Source organism: Anser brachyrhynchus (genome assembly GCF_964034855.1).
Source record: "Anser brachyrhynchus genome assembly, chromosome: 1".
Lineage (NCBI taxonomy): Eukaryota > Metazoa > Chordata > Aves > Anseriformes > Anatidae > Anser > Anser brachyrhynchus.
The window spans coordinates 92,869,385-92,887,131 of record NC_137694.1 but is presented as its reverse complement, the minus strand read 5'-3'; the positions used below and the strand labels follow the sequence as shown (position 1 = coordinate 92,887,131).

At 42.7% G+C, this 17,747-nt stretch overlaps 1 protein-coding gene across 1 annotated transcript in view; it reads right to left on the bottom strand.

The window, feature by feature from the left end:
- The window catches only part of MYH15 (myosin heavy chain 15), a 64,580-nt gene that overhangs the window by 2,713 nt on the left and 44,120 nt on the right, over nucleotides 1–17,747 (bottom strand). Inside the window, exons 28-41 of the mRNA XM_080576463.1 lie at nucleotides 17,579–17,724; nucleotides 16,927–17,017; nucleotides 15,376–15,765; nucleotides 13,769–13,895; nucleotides 12,582–12,700; nucleotides 11,914–12,110; nucleotides 10,939–11,288; nucleotides 10,079–10,203; nucleotides 7,746–7,861; nucleotides 5,470–5,662; nucleotides 4,607–4,810; nucleotides 3,162–3,287; nucleotides 1,669–1,839; nucleotides 1,099–1,203 (exon numbers count right to left, since the gene is read on the bottom strand). Of these exons, the coding sequence (XP_080432589.1) occupies nucleotides 1,099–1,203; nucleotides 1,669–1,839; nucleotides 3,162–3,287; nucleotides 4,607–4,810; nucleotides 5,470–5,662; nucleotides 7,746–7,861; nucleotides 10,079–10,203; nucleotides 10,939–11,288; nucleotides 11,914–12,110; nucleotides 12,582–12,700; nucleotides 13,769–13,895; nucleotides 15,376–15,765; nucleotides 16,927–17,017; nucleotides 17,579–17,724 (2,460 nt within the window). The remainder of the gene's footprint in view (nucleotides 1–1,098; nucleotides 1,204–1,668; nucleotides 1,840–3,161; nucleotides 3,288–4,606; nucleotides 4,811–5,469; nucleotides 5,663–7,745; nucleotides 7,862–10,078; nucleotides 10,204–10,938; nucleotides 11,289–11,913; nucleotides 12,111–12,581; nucleotides 12,701–13,768; nucleotides 13,896–15,375; nucleotides 15,766–16,926; nucleotides 17,018–17,578; nucleotides 17,725–17,747) is intronic.

The following is a 17,747-nucleotide window of genomic DNA, read 5'->3' as shown; positions in this document are numbered from 1 at the left end:
ATCAATTAGGTTAGTAGTGTAAAAAGGCCAAAAACATCTCCCACAGTCCACTAGTTATGGGTGGCATATATATTATTTAACAAATGCATAGTTTAAAATATAAACGAGCCATATTGTGATCAGCCTGTGTGTAGATGAGGAAAAATTCTGTAGGCTGAAGATTTGTGAGGGCCTGCTTGCTGAGGACTAAGAATAGCCTCCCTATTTATAGGTATATGTAAATATGGATATATATACACACATATGTACATGTATGCACACACACACACACACAGAGTTCCTTGCTTGGCAGGTGAGGACCTCTCTTGTCATTATAGAGTGTCATAACTGAGTAAAACAGACCAATGGGCAGGCCTAAAATATATGTAATTTGCAGGTTTTAAATTTTGTGTTGGAGGCAGGCATTTCTGGTAAAACCATCCAGGTTTAAGCTGTCACAGTCCATAAACAGAAGGACCTGCTAATTCTGTCTGCCTGTGCCACAGCACTGTCTCCTAAGAAAACAACCTCGGCATACACAAGTCAGAGTAAGAAAACATGTAGGATGCTAAATAATGTCTTAAAGCAGATGGATGGGATTATCTTCTCAAGAATAATGTTGAAAGCAAGGGAAACAGTGCTCTGTGCTGAAGACCTTTTCAAAAGGCAAGCAGCAACAGCAGCTGTTAGTAAGCCTGATGGAGGCTGAGGCTAGACCTTGCTGCCCAGCAGTAGGTGACAGAGCACTGGGACTGGGCAGCCCTATGCAGAGTTAACTGACTCCTTCTGGCTCTTTTTAGCAACATCAGCACAGCTGTGAGACATCTGGGCTCTTTCTTCTCTTGCAGTATGAATAGTCATCTAAGCCTGCTCCATATTAATACTGTGCTAAAACTGTCCAAATCCCAGCAATAGTAAGGTTTCTAACACTGGTTACAATGAGTCAGACAAGATGATGGTAGCCCTAGGAAGATGTTCCTCCCATCCCTAAAGCTTCCTGCAACAAGAAGACTCTGGGTAATGTCCTATTTCGTCCTCCACTGAAACAAATTTAAGGCCCTGATAGGGAGAAGACATTTCTTTCCAGGGACCTAGTGGTTAATGCAGTCCTCAGTGTACCTGATAAGTCAGCTCTTTAATGCGCCTCTCAAACTTGCGGGCTCCTTTTTGGGCATCTGAGTTGCGACGGAGTTCAGTCTCAAGTTCATTCTCCAGCTCGCGAACCTGCAAAAAAGGAAAAACACTTGCCATTATGCTACAAATATAAAGAAGCAGATAACTTAGTTCGCAGTTCAATACGTGCTCATTTCCTCAGCATCTTAATAGAGCTGAACTTCAGGAATAGATCAAAATGTAGCCTTTTCATTCTATTTTTTCCATAAATGTATTTAAGCTGTACCAACAGCCAAAGGCCCCACTCAGAACTAGATGCTCTATGTTTTGCCTTTTCCTTTTTTTTTTTTTTTAAATCAAGGGCTTGGTCATCTGCTGTGCTACAACAACTCACAGCTCACTGCAGCTGGATCTTGAAAGGGAAGGATGTGTCCAAGAGCTGCTCACCTGCATTTTGTGAAACAGAGGAAAGCATTCACAGCATCCTTTGAACTTACCAGGCACCCCAAGGGCACCCACCCACTCTTAAGTCTGTAAAGCAGCAGATAGCAGTCCATAGTTTGATCACAAACTTACCCTGGATTCCAGTTTCTGGATCTGTTTCTTGCCACCTTTCAGGGCTATTTGTTCTGCCTCATCCAATCGTTTCTGGAGATCTTTAATGGTTTGTTCCATGTTCTTCTTCATTCTCTCTAAGTGAGCACTAGTATCTTGCTCTTTTTTAAGCTCCTCAGCCATCATTGCTGCCTGAAAAAACAACCACACTTTACAGCACTTCTGTCATGCTGTTGAATTATGTCTCAGAAAAAAAAATGATAGAAGATTGATGATGGATCATCCACTACTTGGTTCATTGACTATACCTAATGCTGCCAAGCATATATTGTGTATATTTATCATTTCTGGACAGAGAGAATGCTTTTTTTCCCCCTCCATATTCTAATGCTGTGATTTAAGTCTTCGTTTGTTTGTTTTGGTATCCACGCTACACAATGTCCTCATTTATAATAGCTACAAGTAAACCTACGCCACTCACTGCAGACATTTCACCCAGAACTTATTAGAAGTCTTATACTGGAATTTGGGGCTCTTGAAAGGTAGTGAATTAAAACAACTGGCAGGCGAGTTTCCCTGCACAGCCACAGACAAGAGCTGCCTGAGCAGCTGTAACAGCACAGCAATTTCTGCAGTCTGTGCTGTGATAGGAAGCTCGGTTTCAACATCTTACATATTCCCTGACCATTCTGTAAAACTGGTAACAAGGGTACCAATTAGCTCATGTCTGATTTGACACGTGTCCCTGCCTCCAAGAGCCATTTACAGATTCTTGTATCCATCACTGAACATCCATGGGAAGACAGCAATCATTGCAGTCCAGGCTGGAGCTGAATCAAGGACAATCAGTGTCTTCTCTCTGGCAGGCAGTAATAGTACTGCCAGCTGAGAAGCAGTGAAGACCGTGGTACAAGAATAGCTTCATCCAGGCACTCCAGACACAACTCACAGAAACATCCAGTTCTAGATTTTACTCTGTCTGTTGGTATGATGTCATATGTCAGCCAAACTCTATGTTTCTCCGGGTCTGTGGGGAAAGAAACTATACTAGTCCAAATGTCATTTTCCTGACAGGAAGAATGCACTCACTGTCTCTTCTTGGGATCTTCATCCTCATGTTTTTCTAACAGACACCTCATTTTGGATATGGGAATTGTACTCCTCACAGCAGATTCTATGCACACCTAGCAACCTGTTAGTGCTAGTTCAGTCTGAACTGGTTTAGCCTATCCAGGTATATAATCTACACAATTCAAAAGCGACATGACCTGGGACTTTGAGGATCAGAGAAATCTGCATTCTTGGGGAAAATAGTAATAAAAAAAAGATCAAGCAGAAGTATTTCCTTTCTCTTCACCTCTAGCCTGTTTACTTTTGCAGTTTCATCAGCTGCCTCCAGATAACTGTGGAGCACTTGGGATATATCAGGTTTGTAACAGATGCTTAGGAAATTTTGGGTTGTCCTAAGACAGTGTGGTACTGAAACAAATTGAGCAAGGAATGAGGCTACTTACATCTGTGATTGCTTTCTTGGCTTTTTCCTCTGCATTTCGGCACTCCTGGATTGATTCCTCAACTTCGTTCTGCATCTGGGAAATGTCACCTTCCAGCTTCTTCTTCTGATTGATTAGGCTTGTGTTCTTTTATTACATTTTCCACAAAAGAAACAGTGGAAAATTAGGAAAAAATGATTAATAGAGACATAACTTCTCTAAATACCATAGCACACTAAGGCTTAATGATATTTGCAACCCCTGGATTACACAGAGCAATATTTAGGGAGGGAGACCCATGTATGTGCTAAGGGTTGGCCTTTACTACGTAGCTTAGCTTCAGAATGAGGAAATATTAAAAATATTTTCAATAATGTAAATATTCAGATTTCAATTCAGATAAAATAATAAGCAAGAGGCTGAAACCGAAGAATGAATAAAGCAGTTCATCTTGGAAAAGTAATGATCCATAATCAGTTAGTCAATAAGGTGATTAAAACAGAAGCCCCATGTCAAACTGCTGAAGTATCACAAGTGCTGAATATCATAAAATATTGCCAGCCTGTAGCTCATTTTCATTTCCTTCTGAATGTTGGTTGTTTGGTGAAGAGACAATTGGGTTTTGCAGCAAAAATGCTGGTGAATCAGTATATGTGCCTTCACAACCCTGTAAAATCTGTGGTGACCATTGTGACCAAGTCCAAAGGGTTCTCTTAACGAAGACCTGATGTGGTAGAGCATGCTTTGCTGCCGTGCACAATGCACCTAGTGTTCGCAACCAGGCATTGAAGTTTGCTTTGCTGAGTAATAACAGCACCTTGTGCAAACACTGTTGCTTGCTGTAGCAAGGTGGGGGTTGGTCTATTCTCCCACGTGCCTGGTGACAGGACGAGGGGGAACGGGCTAAAGTTGCATCAGGGGAGGTTTAGGTTGGATATTAGGAAAAACTTCTGTACCGAAAGGGTTGTTAGGCATTGGAATGGGCTGCCCAGGGAGGTGGTTGAGTCACCATCCCTGGAGGTCTTTAAAAGACGTTTAGATGTAGCCCTTAGTGATATGGTGTAGTGGAGGACTTGTTAGTGTTAGGTCAGAGGTTGGACTAGGTGATCTTGGAGGTCTCTTCCAACCTAAATGATTCTGTGATTCTCCAAAGAAATGCCTCCCTATCCCAGCCGCAGCCTAATGAAAGCAGGAAGCTGGGTTTTTATAGCACCAAAGAAAGTAATAAATAAAATTTATTCTTATCTCCCATCCTTATATTTTCTGTGAACTGTTTAATGCAGTTGGTTGAGTCATCAGTTCCAGCTAACCTGAAATTAATAAGGTGGCATTCCTGCAGAGTGACTTATTTCCTCTACCATTTTCTACCTTGAAGGTGGGCAAGGAGTGTGTCTGCTTTATGCAATGGACAAACAAACAGTGTTAGTGCTTAACAGGCAAGGCTGTTTAACCCAGAAAAAGCCAACCTGAGTATGCAGCAGGTTCACACGTTCGGTGGCTTCCAGCAGCTCATGCTCTGCCAGCTTCCTTGCCCGTTCAGTCTGGTCTAGCAAAGCCCTCAGCTCATCCAGCTCCGACTGGAGAAGATTATTCCTCCTGTCAGAGACCGCCAGCTGTTCCTTCAGATCTTCATTCACATGCCCTGAGTCATCCAGCTGAACCTGAAGTTCCTGTAACGAAGCAGACAGGTTTTTACCAGTCCGAATGCATTTTGAGCCAGTGTGCTTACATGAGAGGACCACCTCTAGAAGTTCAGTGTTTCTTTATCGGAGAAAGGCTTCCTCCAGACTGTAATCTGAATAGCTTTTGTGGTATGTGGTACAAAGAGTGCAAAACCTGATCTGCAGTCTGTCAGAACTAGTGCTTCTGCCCGAGGCAGAACCAGCTTCATAGCGTGGGAGAGATATGAGGCATGCGATAACTTGAAAGGTCTCTTAGCAAGACTCTTTAAACAACAACAACAAAAAAATTACTTATGTTGAAGCACATTAGAAAGCGGAATATACGCACACAATCTGTACTCTGGCTAACTGACTTGCTCTCCACTTTTAAAGGATTTGCAAGCTCACATGGAAATCAGATTTTCAGTACCTCATGCTGTAACTTTCTGCCCCAACAGGAAACTGTAGCCAGAAAGGGTTTTACGCCTGGATCTCATCCCACTTGTATGCAAGTCTTGGAAGAGATCCATAGTTCAGTGTTCTCTCATGTCAGAGGTGATCATTAAGCGCTTTTCCTGCATGTCCATGAGAGTAGCTTCTCTTAATCACCATCACTGTTTTGCTGTGTGCTATGAAACCCAGCCTGGGACTGACAGCTCTCAGAGTACCTTTATTTGTGTTTGCAGGACGCGTGTTGACTTTGTTGCTTCTGCAGCATGCCTGTTGGCATGGCTGAGCTGGATTTCCATTTCGTTGAGGTCCCCTTCCATCTTCTTCTTCAGCCGAATGGCCTCATTTCTGCTCCGGGCTTCAGAATCAAGGGTGGACTGCAGTGAATCTATGGCACGTTGCTGATTTCTCCTGGTTTTGGAATAATGTAGAAGGGCCATTTGGAGTGAATGGACTCATTTTACTCTCTGGGAAGGAACATAGAACTACCTGCAACAGTACTTCACCTCCAGGTGTCTCGTTGCTAGAAGCAGCAGTACATTCCTGAATGACATACATAGCATGTGTTTCCAGTGCCTATTGCCATCTACCTGTCTGCTGTGTTTCACACTCTCAGCTAACCCCTGATCTGCAAGAACCTACAGTATTCATCTCCCTCATTTCTTTTGGCAATATTACAGCAATATTACAGATTTCCCTTAAATCTCTCATGAGCTCAAGCAAGTACAGGTTTGAACCTAGCAAGAAGCATTTCAAACTTAGCTGTCACTTACCAAGGTATTTACCAAATTGTTTGCTTGGTTGCTTTACATCTCAGCCTTTTTATGAAGGCATTAAGGAACAGAATTAATCAAACTGATGGTAGGTAGCTACGTTCAAGCTAATCATTCTAGGCACCCTGTATATAGTAAATGACACTTGCAAGATACAATTTATTGCATCGTAATGTAGATGTTGAAACATACATTTCTTATACTCAATTATGACAGGAGTATTTCAGGAATAGAAATCTGCGTTATGGACATCTACAATTAGAAGAGATTGAGCGCGCTGTAATTAACAGGCTGCTCCCCCTGTGAAAGGCCGTTTACTGTCTATTTAAGAGATGGCAAAACAAATAGAGACAGGTGCATTATTTTCCTCTAACAATCTGAACAGAGAGGCTTAAAAACAAAAAAAACACAAAAAAACCCTGCAATTCCAGGCTCTGAGTCCAGTGATAAAGGTTTTGCCTTCCTGCAACCAGAAAGAAACTCAAAGCACAAAATACGACTCACACAGTGAATTTTTTTCTCACTGCCAGACGAGCTTTGCTGATTGCATAGGATTTCTGGGAAATCACCAAGTCAACAAGGGAAACCTTGAGGGTGTTATTGCTTGGGCAAGACGCTGAACTGTGCCCCACATTCCCAGGAGACACCACAGCCTGCCTGCTGAACAGTCTAGAAGCAAAACATGCATGAGGCTGAGGCAGAAACACCAATTAGGATAGCCTGTCTGGGATCTCCGTAATTCAGACATCTGCAGGACACATCAGAAGATAGCCCCTGAAAGCACCAAAATCTTGTTTGTTTTTCTGAAGCAATTAACATGTTAATGCTTGTATCTGCTCTGGCCAAGGTGGACCTCCGGCCTCCCCTTTCCCTGGCCTTTACACTTCTAGCAAATAATGATGTGCTTCTTGGACTAATAACACTACAACACTAAGTGGTTCAAGACCAGAGTTTCCTGAAGGACTGCATACACATTGCTAAAAATCTGGCCCAGCATCAGTGTAACTCTGCAGACTAGAGTTTGTACTGCAGGGAGGAGAGGCGCGACAAAAGACATCATCCCTCTGGCATCTAAATGCTTTCCACTTTTCCTATTCGTCCCTTTCACCTGCAAACTCCTCTCCCTCTATATTGACACCGCCTGTACCTCTGCAAGTCTCAGGGGTTACCCAAATGATGTACAGGTAACTGCAGGCTCCTCACATCCTCCCACAATCAGTGTAGCCATGACTGCATGAATTAACTACGTGCAGAGGTAAAGATTGCCTTTAGCTAACACCATTTGAGCACCACTGATTTTGTCTGTGGTTCCCGTTGGGAGGCACTCATCCTAGGGGATTGGGAGGAGGCAGCAGACTAGTTAGACATGCTTGTCTCCATGCTATAAACATGTAGGATTTGCAGCTCATGGTTGTGTCCATGACTTTGGCTGTGCCAGTCAGCTGTTTAATGGTTGCTTTGTAATGTGTCTGATGGGCTTACATGTACACTGGCAGAAACTGGACTGACAGGAATATTTGAACTAAGAAAAGGTAATGTAGTAGGACTACCCTTTGGCAAATAACCAGTGCTGCCTTAGTTACTGATACCGAGTATCAGCTTTTGCTGATGTGATTACCTGTGTTTTGTTTGGCTGGCTCGGGTCTTGAAAATATTTCTGATCTTTTGAGATTTTCCCCTTAAAAATAAGAATTAAAAAAATATTTGTCTCTGCACGGTACCTCATATTTTCCATTTCTTCATCCTTTTCTGTCAGTTTCCTTTCAAAATCAGCCTTAAGCTGAGAAAGTTCAAGCTGAAAACGAAGGGTCTTACTTTCTTCATGCTCCAAAGCTCCCTGAAACAGAAAGCAACAAGAGCTTGCAATTGCACATATGATCCCTTCATGCTTTTCTCACTGTTCCCAGTAGCACAGTTACTTCCCTGCCCCTCTCTCTGAGCAGGGACATGAACAAAACAACACATTTATCTGCCTTCTAATGCAAGCTGGCAGCTGGAAAATTGAGCAGCAAGCTCCTCAGAGTACAAATTGTCAAATAGTCCATGGCTTACAAAAAGATATATTAGGCTTTGCCTGTATGGCTTTGATACCAACAAATGCATTCCCCTTGCACCCCAATACAGACACTCTCTGGAAATTCATGGGCTTGTAAGTGATAAGGAAAAACTAAAGCCAGATTGGTTTTGGAAAGTTGGAGGGGTCCACACTCCCTCCAGCTCATAAGGACCTCTCCAAATCATGGAGTGTTGAAAGCCTCACAGGTACACAATCTCGTTATGCAAAATGACTTTAAGGAAAGAAATAGCAGATATCAGCTCTGTATGAAAATACAAAACTACTCTGTCCCCTTTTTCCAATTAACATGAAAGAAGCTATGGAACAAGGCAGGTTAGTCCCAGCATCTTTGTTCTTACATCATCTCTCATGAATGGTGGTCAAAAACTGCACTGAGAGCAGCCTGTGGGTATCTAACAGGGCCTCAGACTCCCAGGTCTTGCCATTGTGACTCAGTGCTGCTCTCAAACAGGAAAGAAAAGCAGAAGGAACGCCACATATTTTGGAAGTGCTCTCTGAAGGGTAAAATTGCACTGGCTTAGCTGTGTTTCCCTTAAGAGATGATGGAAACAGAATGGGGTTTCTGATGGCAAAGCTGTTTAAAATCCTTGCTTATCCCTGGCCATCATGCAGCAGCTACAGGTCACTCAGATGCAGGTTTCATGCCAAGGAACCACCCCACATTAACAGCACACAGAAGTACCACATCACCAGTGGTGAATGCCAGAAACCCAAACTCACAAGGGAGGGAGGAAGTCAACATTAAGCCATTGCTTTCACAATTAAAATAAGATACATCATCACTTTACTTTCATTAGCCGATAATTTCACTGAGCTTTAGGAAGGCATTCCACACAGTTCAGGAAAGTAAAGTATGCCCCTGAGATCCCCCAAGAACTGGATGTATTCTTTGGTGTGAGAAAAGCTCAGTGACAGAGCATGTAATCACTCTTCACATCTCAGAGCTGTGGAAGCAAGATGTGCTATTTCCTCTGCTCTTATCACCAGACCTGCTTGTTTGGCTGTGAAATCCCTGCAAACTGTAAAGCATCCTGTAACAGACAAAAGAAGTTGCACAATATTTGAGGTATTAACAGATCCCTGTCACTGCATGATGTTCACTTTAGCATTTGCTATGCAGAGAACAATTGAAATGAAATGCAGCCCTCACTAACAATCCTGTGCTGTGTTGCTTCTAGCCAGCAACACCTACACCCTTTCCTAGCTCTGCAACGCACCAAACTTCCAAAAAACCTGACAACCTGCCTTTCTAAGTGAATCACCAGGATTTCCAGTCGGCCTGTTCCATGTTGTTGGTTTGTTTCTGGAAACTGGGATGGGGTGTCCCTCTTGGGTACATGCATACTTGTCACTACATAAACGAACACAGTGGTGTTAAGTGTCTCTATCAAACTCCTGTGGGAAACAAAGATTTTCTAGATGGCCTGTTTTTGTCTCATTTCTGAGCCTGGTACCACTTTTTTTTTTTTTTTTTTTTAAAGCAGGCTGCAGTATCTAACACACTATCTAAGACCTTAGAGTATTTCAAGTCATCAGGAGGTTTGTTTTCTTATGCTCAAAGACAGGAAGTGGTGAATTTGCTGATTGAAATCTAGACACTAGAAATATCTGATAAAATATTGTAAAGCCATGATTCCCAGCAATTTCTGTTTCCTGAAAGACTGGAATATACCATGCTAGATTTTCAGAACATGGGCAGAGGATTTCAGAGCTTTCTGAAAGAAAAGGAAAAACAAACACACAAAAACCTACAAGACACCTCCTTTGACATGGCCTCCATTTCATGATCTTAGAGGTGAAATCTCCAAAAGTCACCAGTCACTCTTGAAAACTATGGCTAGGAAGCCCAGGGGAGCTGGGTGTGCAGGGAAAGTTCCACTTGCTATCAACACATTCAGTGTTGCTGACAGAATCAAAAAGGAAGGAGATTCATGACAAAGACATCCTTTCCTCTTCCTTTGAGCTCTCTTTCCTTACCTCTGCTTCTTCCAGAGCCAGCTGAACTTCTGACTTTTCTTGTTCAACCTGTTTCTTGATTTTTTCTATTTCGTGAAGGCTCTTGTTTCCTTCACTAATCTGGTTGGTCAGATCAGAAATCTCCTCTGAAACAAGAAAAGGTCGGAGGCATTTATTGTCAGTCTGAATGTCCCAGAGATAATGCAAGTCAGGGAGTGAGAATACAGGATCTGTGCCTCAGACTACTACTTCAAAGGTTCATCTGTACATCAGACAGCTTGTGTTCAGCTTACTTTTACAGCAGCTGTTTTTACCCGATGTACTTGAAGGCACAGACTTTCTCATAAATGCTTTTTGAAGTGGTTTAGTTCTTATCTGTGATTGGCAGGTGAGCAACATTGTGCCCTGCTTTAGGAGCTATCTAGGCTTCATTTGTTGCGCCTTTGCTATCTTTCTTGTTCCTGCGGCTGTCGCCTCTGCCAGTGGTGGTCTCACTTCCCCTGCCCCTCACACTGATGGGAGTGACGAGAAAAGCACTGGGGACAATTAGAAATTTTCTTCCAATGATGTGAATTTCTCCATTGGTTTAACAAGTGTGGATTCTACTATCAGTAAAAAGCTAAATAGACTTTTAAGAGCATTCCTTCTTTCCAACGAGGATTACTGTTTTAAACAAGACTGTAGGCAACATTAGATTACACAGATCTAATCAGTCCTCTGGCCATACCGTTTTCTGTGCTTAACCCCCTCGTTTCCAACATCAGTCAGTATCTTTAAACACACCTGAAAGCAATTCCCAAGGACTTGAGAAATGCCTTTCCCTACAGCTGTCCTCCCTGCTGTGGCACTCACACCAGGCATGGGGCCTGAATGAAACCTACCTTGCAGATTCTTGTTTTCCCGTTTCAGTGTCTCCAGGTGGTCCAGTGTCTCTTCATAGGCATTCTTCAGCTTGAAGAGCTCAGTGCTGAGGCTACGGGCCTCCTTCTGGGAAGCCTCCAGCTCAGCCTGTGACTCTTCGTACTTCTGCTTCCAGTCATTGATGATCTTGTCGAACCCACGCTGCTTCTTGTCCAGGGTGGCAGCTGCTGAATTGGCCTTTTCTAGGTCAATCATCATGTCTTCCAGCTCATTCTGCAGCCTGTGCTTTGTCTTTTCCAGAGAAGAGCACTTGGCATTGGCAGCCTCAATTGCTTCCTCAGCTTCTTGCAGGCGAGCAGCAAGTTTCTTCCTGCCAGGTGGGGAGAGACAGTAAAATGACTGAGCAACCACTGCCATGCTATCCAGAAAAACTGATGCCAAAGCAGCATCTCAATAATTCAGTTTCCAAAAGGAAAGTGCAAGGAAAAATAAATGGAAATCAAGCCTCTAGAGAGAAGGGCCTATGAGAGGCGGAGAATAGCTTAAATTGTGAATGCTGACAAGTGGCAGATAATTTTGTGCATGTGTGTGTATGTGTGTGAATGTTTGAAATTGAACTTTTCACCTCTCAAACAGAAGCCTGTTGTTATTTGCTAGCTGTAACCAGTATGGACTGATTGTAAATTTTGATAAAACCTGGTCTAAGTGAAAGTTTCACATACTGAATTCTCTGATTAAAAGACATAACCACTGATAAGTAATCAGTTCATGCCTTGGGGCTTTTGTTCATAGACTAGACTAGGAAAACAGGGTTTGGTAGTCACAGCAGGAAGAAGAGGTCCTGGAAATAAAGGAAGGGTCCCCAAAAGAATAAAATGAAGATGCTAGATGGAGAAAATGTAGTGGAAGTGGGGGAAGATCCTGCAGATTGGAGACATGCAGATGCTACAGTCCTCCCAGCTGAGGGGGAGATGAAGCCTATAGTGCCCACTTACTTGGCATCTTCCAGCTCCTCAGTTCTCTGTATGGCATCAGTCTCATACTTTGTTCTCCACTGTGCCACTTCTGCATTTCCCTTGGAGAGAGCCCGCTGCAGCTCTGCCTTGGCTTCTTGCTCCTCCTCATACTGCTCCCGCAAGAGATCACAGTCATGCCTGGCTGCTTGCAGGGCATGAGCCAGGGCATTTTTGGACTGCAGAAATAGAAAGGTCAAAGCATTGGACGGGTACCTACTGAAAAACCCAAACAAACATACTCTAGAAATTCAAATGGAGACAGAAATATGTTTCTTTTTGCCTCTGGCCTTGACAGTACCGATCAAGTCAAGTCAAGAAGTACTTGAGGTCATCCCTACTGGTGACATGCTGGGCAAACTATCAAACTGAGGATACCTCTGGAGAAATAGCCAAATTTTTAAGATGCAAGATTTAAGATTTTGGGTATACTATTGGATAAGTTTTATTTACCAGTTATGGACACCAGATATTTTCCAAAACTCTTCTCCTTTGACTTACTTCTGTCAGGGGCAGGAACTTATATCCTTACAATTACCAGGAAGTGTTCTCACTCCTATGTGTCATTGTAGCTTTTGTCCAGGGTACAAATGAACACAAGTAGCTTTTCCCATTCCAACTCAATGAATAGGACACCATCAAAGCATTACCTTGGTTTCCTCTTCTAGCTGTCTCCTAAGTTCTTCAATCTGTTGGGTAAATGATGTTTTTCCCCGGGACAGCTGACTTATCAGTGACTCCTTCTCTTCAAGCTGTCTTACAAATTCACCTGTCACAGGATTTGACCAAAAAAGGGTAAGAACAGGAAGTGACACACTCCTAGCCAGAGCCAAAAATCAAAGTCTGACTTGTCCAATTCTGCAGAGGAAAAGAACTAACAATGATTGTGGCTGACCTTTTGTGAAGTGTCTTTCAAACTTGTAACCACCAAGATACTTCACTTTCTTCTCTCTCTCTTTTTTTTTTTTAATAATTATTATTTGTAGTGTCATTACTTTGATTCATGATTGTTAGTTCATCTCATGGATCAGGCTAGATTGATGCTTACTTTCACATGCGATTGTAGCTGGTTTTGCTTACATTTTTTCTTCACTATTTTGCTTTTCCACAGACTCCTTTTCAGTTGGCTCCAAAGTACCCTAATATCCTCACAACTGCCAGCATACAGACCAGGGGGACACATAAGGAAAACTATCACGAGACGGGCATCACTACAGGGTGGAAACTGCAGCCTTATAGGAGTACATAGAACTAACAAGATAACTGGCAGAAAATGAAATATATGTGTCTGAAAACACATGGGAAGTTAATCTAGCAGAACAGTGATAACTGATGAGGATGCTGAGATTTAAAAGTTCTCTAGCTAAAAACATAGCACACACTTGGAGGATATGTTTGACTGGATCCAAGTATCTCCTAGGTTGCAATGCCTGAGGTTATGCTGAGGAAGGCAGTATTCACACAGACAACAGCAGTACGCCAACTTCCTCATCTTCCCTCTAGCTTTGCAAGATAGATGCACATGTCATTGTTTATGAAACTGGATATTTAGCCAACACATCCATTTCGGCTCATGAGGTGGTAGCACATCATGCTGGTAACTACGGTTATAGATTAGTTTTAAAAGCCGGTCCAAGGCAGGGTCTCTTCTGTCAAGGTTATAAAAATACTGAAGACAGGAAAATTGGAAGATACAAAGCTATAGCTCCATTCAGCAGTCCTAACCCAACCAGTTTCAGTACAAATGCTACTGCACAAAACTCCTCTTTAATGTAGCCGCCTGACATACTGAATCCCAGTAATCCATCTGGGCTGAACACTCACATGTCACACATACCATTCTCACTCTGGAGCTTTGTCTTCTGAGTAGTGAGGTCGTTCATGAGGCGAGTCATTTCATCCAGTTTAGTTTTTGTCTCATTCAGATGATCTTCGTAAGTGCGACAAAGTTTTTCTGCATTTGCCTAATGGGAAGCAGGCGAAAAGACATACAAAGCTGTAGCTTCCAAGTAACTATTTGGAAGTTGTAGCCTTCCAAATCTGTGTGTGTCCGCGTGTGCATGTGTCCCTTTCAGAGAAATGTCAGATAACAAAGACCCATATATCACTTTCAGCAGCAGCATACAAGGAGCGATGAGGCAGAGGTTAAGGCTGGGTCTTCATAAGCTTTAAAAAACACTTACATCATGTTCTGTTGGTATCCTGGTTTAAGGAAAAATTTGACCTGGCAAATACTACTTTTCTGTTTTGCACCAAGTAGAACAACAGTGAAATGCATCTTCCGGGAACACTGAGTGCCTAGAACTTGAATAAAGAATTTGGGATTTGGCTCAGATATAAGAGTGACCAAGAAGAAATTATCCCACTCATCATCATGTGTGTGTAATTAGTATTTTTCAAGATACAGTTCATGAACAGCAAAGGTTACAGAGGGACAAATGACATCCCTTGTTCTTAGTGAGCTTCTCATAAGTATCTCTTAAAGCTCTTCAATAAAGCAGATCAAAGTCTTGTCAAGGTTTTGAAGACAGGGACACTGGGACTGAAAGAGGAAAACCTGCTATGTCATCTTGGAGGACAGCAGCAAAGCAGGGAATAGGAGGCCTGTGTCTGCAGCCCCAGTCAGGGGTCTCCCAGCGAGACCATCTTCCACATTCATTTTCCCTTAACTGCATTCTGAACTGATTCACCAGAGTAAAAAGACTTTGCAAGACCTTCAAAAGCAATCACATGCCTATGAAGTTCAGTCATAAGCCTCATCTTAATTGCTAGATGGGAATATCACCTCCAATGAAAATTGCTTTACTGATTCTGCTCTAATTGCCATTTATCATAAATTGAGGCTGATGACAGCCTTCTAACTCTCAGAGTAACGAAATCTCTTTTCTTCAGTTGCACAGAAAGGACTCTTTAGAGTGCCCTGAAAGCCACCAAGCCTATCTGCTCAGGAGGCAAAATGGGTAATTCAGCCATAGAAAGTAAAAATAAAGAGGACTGTCACAAAGCTTTTGTTTTACACTCCTTGTTAACATGACTCAAAACAGTGAGCCAGGAACAGGATCTGAGGGTACTGTGCTTGGGATGGGAGCCTAACCTTGGGTGGCATCACACCAGTCATCATGAGCATCGTGGAGCACAATTTAAGTGACACGGTTTTCTGCTCTGAAATATATGAATAACCAGTATGTCTGGGATGGGGGATGCACTGTGTTTTAGACAGGCCTTCTCAACTGCTGTCTCATCTCCAAGGTAAGAAGGGTTATAGCACCAGCTGAGGAAGGGGTGATACTACACACACATGCACCACCAGATTGCAAGAAACCACCAGATTGCAAGAAACCACATTCTGAAACACTCCAGCTCTACCAGGCGTCCTAGGAAGCCTTCAGACCAGTCTTGGCTACACGTGATCATTGGGGGTTTGAAAAGCCTCAAGACACTTACTTTTCCCTTCACCATCTGCTCCATGTTGGATGACAGATCATCCACCTCCATCTTCAGCTCACTTTTCTCCTTTTCCAGTTTCTGCTTGACCCGCTGGAGGTTGTCCAGTTGTTCCCCCATCTCAGCCACGCTGTCTGCATGCTTCTTCCTCAGGGTGGCAGCCGTGGCTTCATAGTGCAGCGTGGCCTCCTCAAGGTCCCGACGCAGCTTCAGGAACTCAGCCTCACGTTTCTTGTTCATCTCCAGCTGGGCAGCAGTGGCTCCCCCAGCCTCCTCAAGTCGCTCACTTAATTCCTCCAGTTCTCGGGCCAAATCTGATCTCTGCTTTTCCACCTTGGCTCGAGCAGCTCTTTCTGCTTCCAGCTCCTCTTCCAGTTCTTCTATACGAGCCTATCAAAAAGACAGAAGAACCTTTGGGTTACCCTCCATGACGATTCCCATCGGAAAAACTTGAGGCACCTTACAAATAATTGAACCTTCTGCCAGCCCACACTTCACAACAGAGATGGAAGCAGAGCAGTTAAGGACTTGCCAAGTTGTGCCAATAAATCGGATCTTGAGCTGGAGTATGGATGATGAGCTACATCTTTCTCATAGTAGATTGCTTTACAAGCTCTACAGTTTGCTCTACAAGCTTTAGTTGAAGACACTGAAGTACACTGACCTTGTATTCTGTCATGTACTTTACATTTAGGTCAAGTACAGCAGAGTGAGAAGTTTTTTTTATAGTAGGACGGAGGAACAGCAACTAATTGTGATTGAAGGGGAGTGTAAGAGTTCTCTTTACTTCCACTCTAAGAGCTACATGACAGAAGTAACTTCTCTCTAGGAGTTTTAAGACTGAGGATTTTGAATACAGCAGTGTGTCAAACTGCATGTATAATGAGTACTCATTGGGAGTAGTCTTTATTAAAAACCAGTTATTTTGATGAACATATGCTTCACATTCAAGTTACCTGAATGTTCTTTATTTATAAAGCATCAGAGCTGATATTTTGGGTCAAGACATTTAATTTGGACTGGGTTGGTTGCCTTTGGCCTTCTAATTTCTGTCGAAAATTTCCTGCGCATTTGAGCCCTTATCCTAAATTTCAAATCCATGCCTACTCACTGCTGAATCCTCCACAGCATCCCCACAACCATCCTCAGGTTCGTTGTTCAGAGCTTAAAACGCATCACCAAAACTTTTCTGCCTATCCTGAAACCGCTAGCATTCTGTAGTCATAAGTCCTGCTACTGGGAAAGAACCACTATGGAGAAAGCAACCTGAGGGGAAAAGGTACTAATACGGGCTGCTACAGAGTTACACCACTTGGTGTCTCAAAGCTGAGCTGCAGCTTGCTGTGAAAATCTCTGCAAAGCACTTCAGTGAAGCATAAAAATCATAGAATCACTGAATGGTTTGGGTTGGCAAGGACCGTAAAGATCACCTAGTTCCAACCCCCTGCCATAGGCAGGGACACCTTCCACTAGACCAGGCTGCCCAAAGCCACATCCAGCCTGGCCTTGGAAAGACTCATCCTAAGACAGATGAAAAAGAACCACACTGACCTGAAGCTCTTTGATCTTCTTCTGCAGCTGCATTACTATAGCTTGTTCATCTTCTATCTTGGAATTCAGCTGGCTCATTTCAAATTCTTTCCTGCCAAGGAAAGGAAAATCCCACTGTGACAATTTTCCCCATAATTCAAAGTTAGGCTTATGCAATTTTAAAAGTTGTTCAATAAAACTCCTAATGCATCTAAAAATGAAAACAATCCTCATGTATTGCCATGTGTGTGAAAACACATCCTTCTCTGAGCAGTTGTTTCCAAGTCAAGACTCTGCAATAAGTTGTGCAATTACATTTCTTGTTCTTTTGGTCATACAAAGTAATATTATTTTCTTACTCAATGAAAAAAAAATCCCTAACCAAGCCGTGTCTTTCAACAGTACTGTCATAGTTAGTTAGAATGGACAACATTTTAGAGTCTTCCTTCAGTTTTATCTGCTAATATGCTGATAAGGGTAATCAATTATAATGTTTCAGGCATACTGTATGCAAGTAACAATGATTTTCCCCTCCCTCCTTGGTTATACATTCTCTCCTCTGTCATGGAAATTCCTTTTAGCCACCATCAGAGCAGGATGACACACCTGAAGTCTCATAAATGGCAGTACTAACTGTGCTGCTTTACTTTGTATAAAAGAAATAGTCTCTTACTTCTTCAGCTTTTCTTCCATCTGCAACTTATCATTCTCCAAGTCCATGACACTCTCTTGGGTCAGCTTCAAATCCCCTTCTAGTTTGCGTTTTGCCCTTTCCAGGTCCATCCTCACTTTCTTCTCTTGTTCAAGTGAGCCCTCAAGCTTTAGGTACAAGGTCACTTATT